A 9,531-nucleotide genomic window follows, 5' to 3' on the forward strand; every position below is an offset into this window, starting at 1 on the left:
CCACCTCATTTCAGACACCAGTAACAAGTCCAAGTTGTTACCTGGGCTTCTGACCAACCAGCTGTAGCTTAGATGTTCCAATGACCCCCTCCTTGGGTTTGATTATTAGCTAGAGAACTCAGAGAAATACTTTACTTACAAGATTACAGGGTTACTATAGAAGGATATAATTATGAAAGCCCAGTGGAAGAGAGGCATAGGGCAAGTATGGGGAAAGGGTATGGAGCTTCCATGGTCTATGGGCACACAACTGGGTTTCCCACCCAGAAGCTCTCTCAACCCCATAAAACCCAAGGTTTTATGAAGGCTTCATTACATAGGTATGATTGAGGAAATCATTGGCCATTGGTGACTGATTCAAACTCCAGCCCTTTCCCAGAGGTCAAGGTATACAGCTGAAAGTTCAAAACCTTTAATCACATGATTTGTTCTCTTGGCAACAAGCCCCAATCCTTAGGTGCTTTCCAAAAATCATCAAAACAAAAGGTGCCTTTATCACTCTCATCACTTAGGGAATTCAGTGCCAGAAAGGGAGTTGAAAATTAAGTATATATTTATTATTATAAACCACAATATCTCAGAGAGAAGAACAAAAACTTGCAAATGGTAACTAGGGGGAGGGGGAAGGAATAGAGGTGGAAGACAAAGAAAGGGGGGTTATCCCTCCCTCAGAAGTGCTTGAATTTTCTGTAATAGCATCCTTCATCTTTTACTTATGTGATAAAATTAAGGCAACACTTTTTTTTTTTTTGAGAGGGCATCTCTCATATTTATTGATCAAATGGTTGTTAACAACAATAAAATTCAGTATAGGGGGGTCAACGCTCAATGTACAATCATTAATCCATCTCAAGCCTAATTCTCGTCAGTCTCCAATCTTCTGAAGCATGACGAACAAGTTCTTACATGGTGAACGAATTCTTACATAGTGAATAAATTCTTACATGGTGAACAGTACAAGGGCATTCATCACAGAAACTTTCAGTTTTGATCATGCAATATGACCTATAAACAATCAGGTCAAATATGAATATTCGTTTGATTTTTGTACTTGATTTATATGTTGATCCCACATTTCTCCTATTATTATTATTATTTTTATTTTTAATAAAATGCTGAAGTGGTAGGTAGATGCAAGATAAAGGTAGAAAACATAGTTTAGTGCTGTAAGAAGGCAAATGTAGATGATCAGATGATCAGGTGTGTGCCTATGGACTAAGTATTAATCCAGGCTAGACAAGGGCAGCAAGACATCCACGGATGCAGAAGATTTCTCTCAAAGCAGGGGGGGTGAGGTTCTGAGCCTCACCTCTGTTGATCCCCAAATTCTCACCTGATGGCCCCCCTGAGACTGTGCCTGTCTTAGGTTGTTCCTCCCTTGAGGAATCTTACCCGTCTCTGGCTAACCAGTCATCTTCCGGGGCCATACAGGGAAATGTAAAGTTGGTAAGTGAGAGAGAAGCCATATTGTTTGCAAAGGTTAGCTTTTTACTTCTTTGCAGATTTATGCCCTGTGGCTTCTATGCCCAGCACTTGTCTCGAGGTATCTTTACCACCTGGAGGAATTATGATACTCGGTAAATTCGATATGAGGCACGAATTCTATTTAAGGGTTGTAATTAGGAAGGAAGAAGAAAAGCTATAGATGTAGCATATGAAGGAAACATGGGAGGATTGATTATTTCTTTGACATATCTTCTTGTATAGTACCTTAAGTATGTATAGGTTTTAAACTACTAACTAATTTGCACACACATATTAACATAATAGGAATACGGTGACATAAACAAAGCAAATCTATAATTACCATCCATCTCCAGTGAAGCCAAGAAAACCATTTAGGCACCCTAGGCATTTGTGAAAATTTATCTACGATCTGATGGATATTGTCCAACTGTACTTGAACCATCAGACAAATTAAAGCAGCCCATTTCTGGGATCTGTTCACATCCCATATGTTCTTTTAACCATAGATAGTCTATAGTCATGAGATTTTGCAGTGCTACAACTTGCACCCCTCCCAACTCCTGGTTGAGTTCCAACAGTACAGATCCGGTCAAATTCGTTGTCTCACTGTATGCACATGCCAGCCTAGACATCTCCCTCCTCCTTCTTATGGCAAGTCCAGGAGACGGTGGGCTGGATGCAGCCACAACCGCAGCATCGTCCGGATCCCTGTGGAGGCTTTTTGATGATCATCCCCCGGCACGAGTCCTCCAGAGAGTGCTGATGCCGGAAGCTCCTCCTCATATCATATCTTAGTTCATTGTCTGGGTATCCAAGCTAGGCCTTGATCTTCTGCGTAGAAACAAACAGACCCTTTGCCCACACTTTGACATGCCCTCTATACCACTGTGCAGAACTCATTGGAGGTCAGCACACAGTAACTGCTTTTTTTTTTTTTTTTTTTTAATAGGAATATTATCAGAAAAGAGTACCTCCATAGCTGATCATCTGACACCCTTTAAGTGATCAACATTAAGGATATTTAAAGCATGCGTTGATCTTTGATTTACCTATAGTTTTATCCTGTTAAGGAGTAATCCCCCTTTTCTTTCTTTCTTTCTTTTTTTTTTTTTTAATTTTTAATCTACACTTACATGAAGAATACTATGTTTACTATGCTCTCCCCTATATCAGGTCCCCCCTAACAACCACATTACGGTTACTGTCCATCAGCTTAGCAAAATGTTGTAGAGTCACTACTTGTCCTCTCTGTGTTATGCAGTCCACCCTCCCCTTTCTCCCTCCCCCCCATGCATGCTAATCTTAATACCCCCCTTCTTCTTCCCCCCCCTTATCCCTCCCTGCCCACCCATCCTCCCCAGTTCCTTTCCCTTTGGTACCTGTTAGTCCATTTTTGGGTTCTGTAATTCTGCTGCTGTTTTGTTCCTTCAGTTTTTCCTTTGTTCCTATACTCCTCAGATGAGAAGGCAACACTTTTTAAAGGGACATCTGGACAGAATTCAGCAGTTAATAGCAAAATTATGTTTGCCTTTTATAATCATGAGCAGCTGAGGCCTCCTCCATAAGATGAGGCCCACATGGTCCAAAGCACCCCACTTCCCTTGAAAAGTCATCTGGGAAAAGGGAGGGACAGACTCAAGGAAATAACTCTGTGTGGTCTAGAGAGAAGACACTTCCTGATTCTGCATAACTAAGAACAGATTCTGAGTCTACCATAGTGGCGACTGGGTCAGGCTGGATGAGCTCCCAGGCACTAGAGCAGGACAGGAAAGAGTTTGAACACGATCAGAGGAGTTTCTTAGCAGTCACTGGACCATGTTCAACTGCCCTCAGGGCCTGAATGACAGTTAATTTGGAAAAAGAAGTATTACTCAGTATCTTCAAAAAACACACTTGAAATACCTTTTCTAACTGACTCCATGAAGGCCTGCTGTCCTTCCCCAGCCAATTTCCAAACTGCCTCTGCCTTCCCTGTTCGATGTTTTTCCTTTTCCTGCTTCAATTGGTAAGGGATGAGTAGGCCTTACAAGGCTCCTCCATGCCAGAGCATTGTTTATCCCCAAGGGCCGCATGCACGCACCTGCAGGCATGACTCATGGAAGGCGAGGAGCCAGGCTTTCTGGCAGAGGAACGCAGGAGTTGTGAGATGGGCCTTTGGTTTTTATTCTCCCTAAAGGAATTGAAAGCAGCCTGATTGTCTTTTTTCTGGGATGCCAGCCCATGGTCCATTCCTAAGTACACAGTATTTGTACAGCAGCCAGAGAGAAGGGAGAGAAGAGGCTGTCAGCAGCCAGCCATCTGCATGGTGAGGGCATCTGGGCTACTCTCTTCATGTAGAGCTCACATTAGGGCATCTGCTTAGTGGGAGGGTCTGAGCCTCTGGTACCTAGGGCTACTGAAGGAATATTCAGTTAACACTTTCTCTAAGACCACTTTTCTAAGTCAACCATTGCTTTACTCATCGAGGACTAGAGTCATCATGTTTCAGTGGAAAGCATTAAACATTTAGCTGTTTAATGAGAAACATTAAACATTATGTCCATTATGGGGCCCAAAGCCCAGCATCTGATGGATTCTGATATTTATCTGAGATCCAGTCGCCTGTTTTGGAAGGATTGAAAGAGAAAATGGATGTAAGATAATCAACACTGACTATCAGTCAACTTTTACTGTGATAATAATCCCCAAATTCTAATGCCCTAAAGAATGGGTAGGGTTTATCCAAGTAAAGAGGAAAAGGAAGAGCATTCCACTCAGAGAGAACAGTAGGATATGTTGGAAGAACTGAAATCTAATTAGTGTGCAGGAATATGGAGGGGCCTGGAGTGGGATGAGCATGGCAGGAAATGGGGAGAAGAAACTGGAAGGAGGGGCAGAGGCCTGGTGTCAGGTTAAGATGATAGGACTTTATCTTAAGGGCATTAAACCTTTTTAAGGAGGGGAGCACCATGATCAGATTTTAGTTTTAGAAAGATTAGTCTTAAGAAATTCTTTGAAAATGTTAAAAGGGGAAACTGAAATGATCAGACTTTCCCTGTAGGAAGAATCACTGGTCCAAAAGGAGCTAAAGGGGGTCTGAGGCATCTAAGGAGGGTCCCATTAGAAGGTGTTAAAGGAGAGAGGACAAGATGAGATATGCAGTTAAAAATAATTACTCCCCTCAAGGAGCTTAAAAATTAAAAGAATCACTTGAAGATCTTAAAAAGATATAAATAGACAAGTAACTGGGGAGGCAGAGGAAACCTGGAGTCAGGGTGGGAGTCAAGCCCACTGCCATGGCCTCCATCCTCTCCTCCTGCCAGCTCTGCAGCCAGCCCCGGCAGCTGAGCTGATCCATGGAGGCCTTGGGCCCCGACACCATCCAGGAACCTGCAGCTCCCAGGCTTGCTACATCCCCAGAGAGATGGCAAGGGACAAGCTGACAGGTGGTGCCTCTGGCGGGCTGCTCCCTGGTGACAGTGGAGTGTCCAGGGACAGGGCTACCTTCAACCTGCTTGGGAAGCTCGGCTCCAAGAGAACGCTCAGCAACATCCAGATGGCCACTCAGGATATCTCTGACATCCTCTACGGTGTGAAGGAGGTGGGCCACCTGCTGTGCGAGGGCTGCACCAACCTTCTAGAGCAGCTGGACACCCAGCTTACGGTGACAGCGACTGGCAGGCAGGTGCTCTTGCACTATGCGGGGACAGGGTAGGCCGGGGGTACCAAGGACGCGCAGCTGTGTGCGCGGCTGCAGAACATGGTGCTGGAGAAAGCCAGGCTGGTCCGGGAGCTGGACGAGGTGGAGAAGGACCGGCAGAGCATGGCCACCGGCCTGGATGTGCCCAGGCAGAGACACAGATGCTGCACCAGCAGGACGAGCAGCATCAGAGCGACTACAGTGAATTAGAGCAGCAGCAACTGGAGCTGCAGGGTGAGGTGCCGAGCGTGGAGAACCGGCTGCAGCATGTCCAGGTCCAGGTGGGCTGGCTGGAAAAAACCGATGTCTTCGGTGCCTCGTTTAAGATCTGGCACAACGGCCCCTTAGGCATCATCAATGACTTCAATTGGGCTGCCTCCTCACCATCCCCATGCCCTGGAACGAGATTAATGCAGCCTGGGGACAGACTGCCTTGCTGCTCTTTGCCCTGTCCAGGACGATTGGCCTGGAGTTTCAGAGGTACCAGCTGGTCCCCTGTGGAAACCATTCCTATCTGAGGTCTTTAGCAGATGACCTTATTGAGCTGCCCCTGTTCTGCAAGGAAGGGCAGAGTTCTTTCTTGTATAACAAATTTGACCGGGCAATGACGGCTTTCCTGAACTGCATGCAGCAGTTCAAGGAAGATGCCGAGAAAGGTGAGTTGGGACTCTGCCTGCCCTACAGGATTCACGTGGACAAAGGCCTGATGGAGGACCCTGGAAGTGAGGGATTCTACTCCATCAGGACCCACCTGAATGTGGACGAGCAGTGGACCAAGGCACTCAAGCTCATGCTTACAAATTTCAAGTGGAGTCTTGCCTGGGTCTCCTTAAGGTGCCATCAAAAAACTTTTCTAAGAGGACAAGGGAGATTAACAGCTAAACTGTGAAACTGAAGGGCATTGCATGATTATGATTTTAAAAATGAACGGTCATACAGGTGTTAAGATTAAAGAATTGTCCAGAGCAAACCAGAAGTCCCTGCTATCTTCCCCAACACATCTCAGTCCTTCCTTCTTGGTACCTTCCTCCCCACCTGCTTCCCACCCTGAGACATTCAAAAATGACAGCAAAGATGAAACTACAGTGACAAGATTATTCCTATATAAAAAGGGACCAAGGGAGGTAGAGGGAGAACTGAGGGTGGGGATTAGAGGAGAAGCCATGGAAGGAGAAAGATGGAGTCATCAACTTTTTGATGAGAGAATACAAATGGCCACTGATTGCAGTGGAACTTTGGGTATGTGGGGGAGTAGATAGTCAAAGATTATTAAGTTTCTGCTGTTGTGAAGTACAGTGTAAACCCCTCTTTAATCCCTGAGATTTCCAATAAAATGCTACCTTCCTCAGTGACTTAAAGTCAGAAATGTGTCATTGAGCTAAGTGGGTGGGTGACTAAAAAAGCCTGGTCACATTCAGGCTGAGGATCAATCCAATGGTCAGTTAATAGTCATGACGTGAGCCCTTACAGAGAGCGGAAGACTGAAAGGGACTCAGCCAGAGGACTTTTTAAACATGTAGTTGTATCCTGTCATTCACCTGCTTCTTGGCTGCTCTCAGAATAAAGTCCCAGGCCTTTACTGTGGCTCTCAGCCGTGCCGGCCTCCCCAGGCTCTGCTAACACCAGTCCTATCTATTCCTGAACGTGCCAAGAATGCCCTCCTTCTGCCCTTTGCCTGTGCTCTTCACTGTGTCCGATTTTCTAACTATAAACTTCCAGAAATCTGTAGCTTTGAAGCCCAGATAGTGCTTAGAACAGTGTCTCATCTACATGAAACATCTTTAAATAGAAGTCATTGTTTAAATGAGAACAGAAAGGTGATTACTTGGTCGCTGGGAGATGGGTTAAATGAATGAAGGTCTAAGCATATGATGAAATATCATGAAATGTTACAGAGGATTTTTTAACTTCATAATATTTAATGACAATGCTTATAATAGTAAGTAAAAGATTAGGTTATACAACAAGTAATATGAAAACTCAGAAGTATTTAGAGAAAATAATTCCAAGAATATATGTTCCTTGAATATGTGAAGATAGTTCCATGAAAATTTTGTATTTAAAAATTTAAAGCTTTCCACTGGAGATTAGGAAAAAGATACTGTCTTTCAGCAATTCTGTTTAATATGTGTTGGTGATCCTCACTGGTAGAATAAATAAAAAATAAAAGGTAGAAGGGAAAAAATATAATTGTTACTGTTACATGACACAACTGGGTAACAAAATCCAAATAAATCAACAAATAAGTGATTAGAATTAAGTGAATTAAGGAATTCATTGACTACAAAGTTAAAAAAATAATTAAATGTGTTTATATAAGCAAAAATCAGAATTTAAAATAGTTTGAATTGTTAAATACCCAAGAGTACTCTGACAAGCCCCTTGCTCAGAAAATTATGTTATCAATTACTTCTAGACCAGGGATTGGCAAATTTTTTCTGTAAAAGGACAAACAGTAAATACTTAGGGATTTTTGTTCCATGCAGTCTCTGCTGCAACAAGTTAATTGTAGCAACTACTCACTTGTGCTGTTACAGTGTAAAAGCAGCCACAGAAAATATGTGAATGAATGGGCTGTGTTATTGTGAGCTATTGACTGAAAGAGAGAGCGGGCTAGATTTGACCCCCTCTCTAGACAGCAGACTCTGAATCATGGGCCTTACCTCTTACTTACAGTTATGTCCCCAGCAGCCTGCATTGTGCTTGCCATACAGGAGACTCTTGTGAAGAGTTGAGTGAATAAATCGCTGAATTATACTGAGTGGGGGAATTATAGGAAATTTTATTTTCTTCTTTGTGGTTTATAAATATTCTCTCATGCACATGTATTTATCTTATAATAAAAGAAATTGAAACTATGCCATTGAATAGCAATCCCCCATTTTCCCTTCCCTAGCTCCTGGCTGCCACATTCTACTGTCTGCTTTTAGATCCCTCACATAAGCAGAATTTGCAGGATTTGCCCTTCTGTGACTACCTTAGAGAAACCACATTTGGGAAAATGAGTTTCTAGGCAACTAAAATGGAGATCTGGAATAGCTATCTGTGCCAGCATCACCTACCAGCAGGTAAGAAAAGCACACTTCCAGGGGTGTTTTTCCAAGTTTTAACTTTTGAATGATTTAATGTTTTATATATTCAAAAAATTTAAAAATACATCAAGAGAAATAAAAAGCAAAGCTGAAGACTGAAAGCAGTGGAAACCAATAAACCTAATACATCCAATTTTAACATAATCACAGAAAAAAGGTTTATTTTAAGTACTTTTGGAAACAGTAATCTGACTATATATTTTTAGTAGATACACTCTAAGGATGAAGTGTGCTATAATTAAATATTAAAAATTGCCCAGTACTTCTATAGGTTGGAGTACTACTGATTTATAATTTTAAATTATTTTATGTATACTGTAAGAGAAAGCTATCAATATCTGAATTGGAAATATTAGTATGAATTCTTGTATGTGCTGTGTGTACTTGTTTTTTTAGCTCTGTTTACTGTAAAGGCTTAGAAGCAATGCTAAGCCTGGAACTATAAATATCCGCAGTAACCAGATGCTAGTTTCTAAGGACCATCCCTCACTGAAAGGGAACTTTTTAGAGAAATGACTAATTCCAGATCTGTGGTGGGGTGGGGGTGGCAGGGAATGTACAAATGAATCCAACATTTTGTTGTGCCATAAATTAAGGAAACTATTGAAGTCTAATGGGGCATTTCAGAGGAATCAGTAGCCAACTTGAAGGAGCTCCCACTGGTCAAATTTGAGACAATTTGAGCATCAAGAAGAATAATTATAATTTCTCATAAATCATTGAAGAGGCAAAGGCCCAGGAATCCTCAGTGATACTAGAAATGGAAGGGGAAAGTTCATTTGTCATGATTTGAGGTGACTGAGATGGCTAATTCTTACCTTAAAATTCACCATTGAAGGGAGAATGATGAAGCACACCATCTTTCTTTAGAAGAAACTGCAGTTCATTCCCAACTGATAAGGGAACATTTTTCTTTATAGAGAAATGTCATCTAATAAATGTAGATAGAATCAGAAATAACCATTTGACAACCCCTGAAATAATTGACTCAGGTAAGGATAACCAAAAGACGCTGAAAGAGGGTCTTGGAGGAGGACATCTGCCGAGGACTGACTGACTCTCATCCCGCAAACGGCCAACCGACATTCTATATAATGAAGTTTGCTGTCCACACTTTACCCAGTTATCAAATTTAACATCACTGATAGTGAGATAGTCTAACATTATGTCACCTGACAGAATGTATTAACCTCATAGTATCACCTCTAAAATATTATTGCCCAGAATGTTTTGATCTTCCCAAGCCCTAAGACCTGTTTTCCAGTTTCCTGGAACAAGCTAAATGCCATGATA

The 9,531-nt window shown here is 42.3% G+C and overlaps 1 protein-coding gene across 1 annotated transcript; it reads left to right on the forward strand.

Annotated features, from left to right (window-relative positions):
- The first annotated feature begins 4,870 nt into the window (after positions 1-4,870).
- On the forward strand, positions 4,871-6,035 carry BECN2 (beclin 2). The gene is given in 3 exon segments (XM_017656983.3): positions 4,871-5,282; positions 5,285-5,509; positions 5,512-6,035. Coding segments are annotated over 3 exon segments (1,161 nt in total).
- The last annotated feature ends 3,496 nt before the right edge of the window (positions 6,036-9,531 follow it).

Source organism: Manis javanica, chromosome 11 (genome assembly GCF_040802235.1).
Source record: "Manis javanica isolate MJ-LG chromosome 11, MJ_LKY, whole genome shotgun sequence".
NCBI lineage: Eukaryota > Metazoa > Chordata > Mammalia > Pholidota > Manidae > Manis > Manis javanica.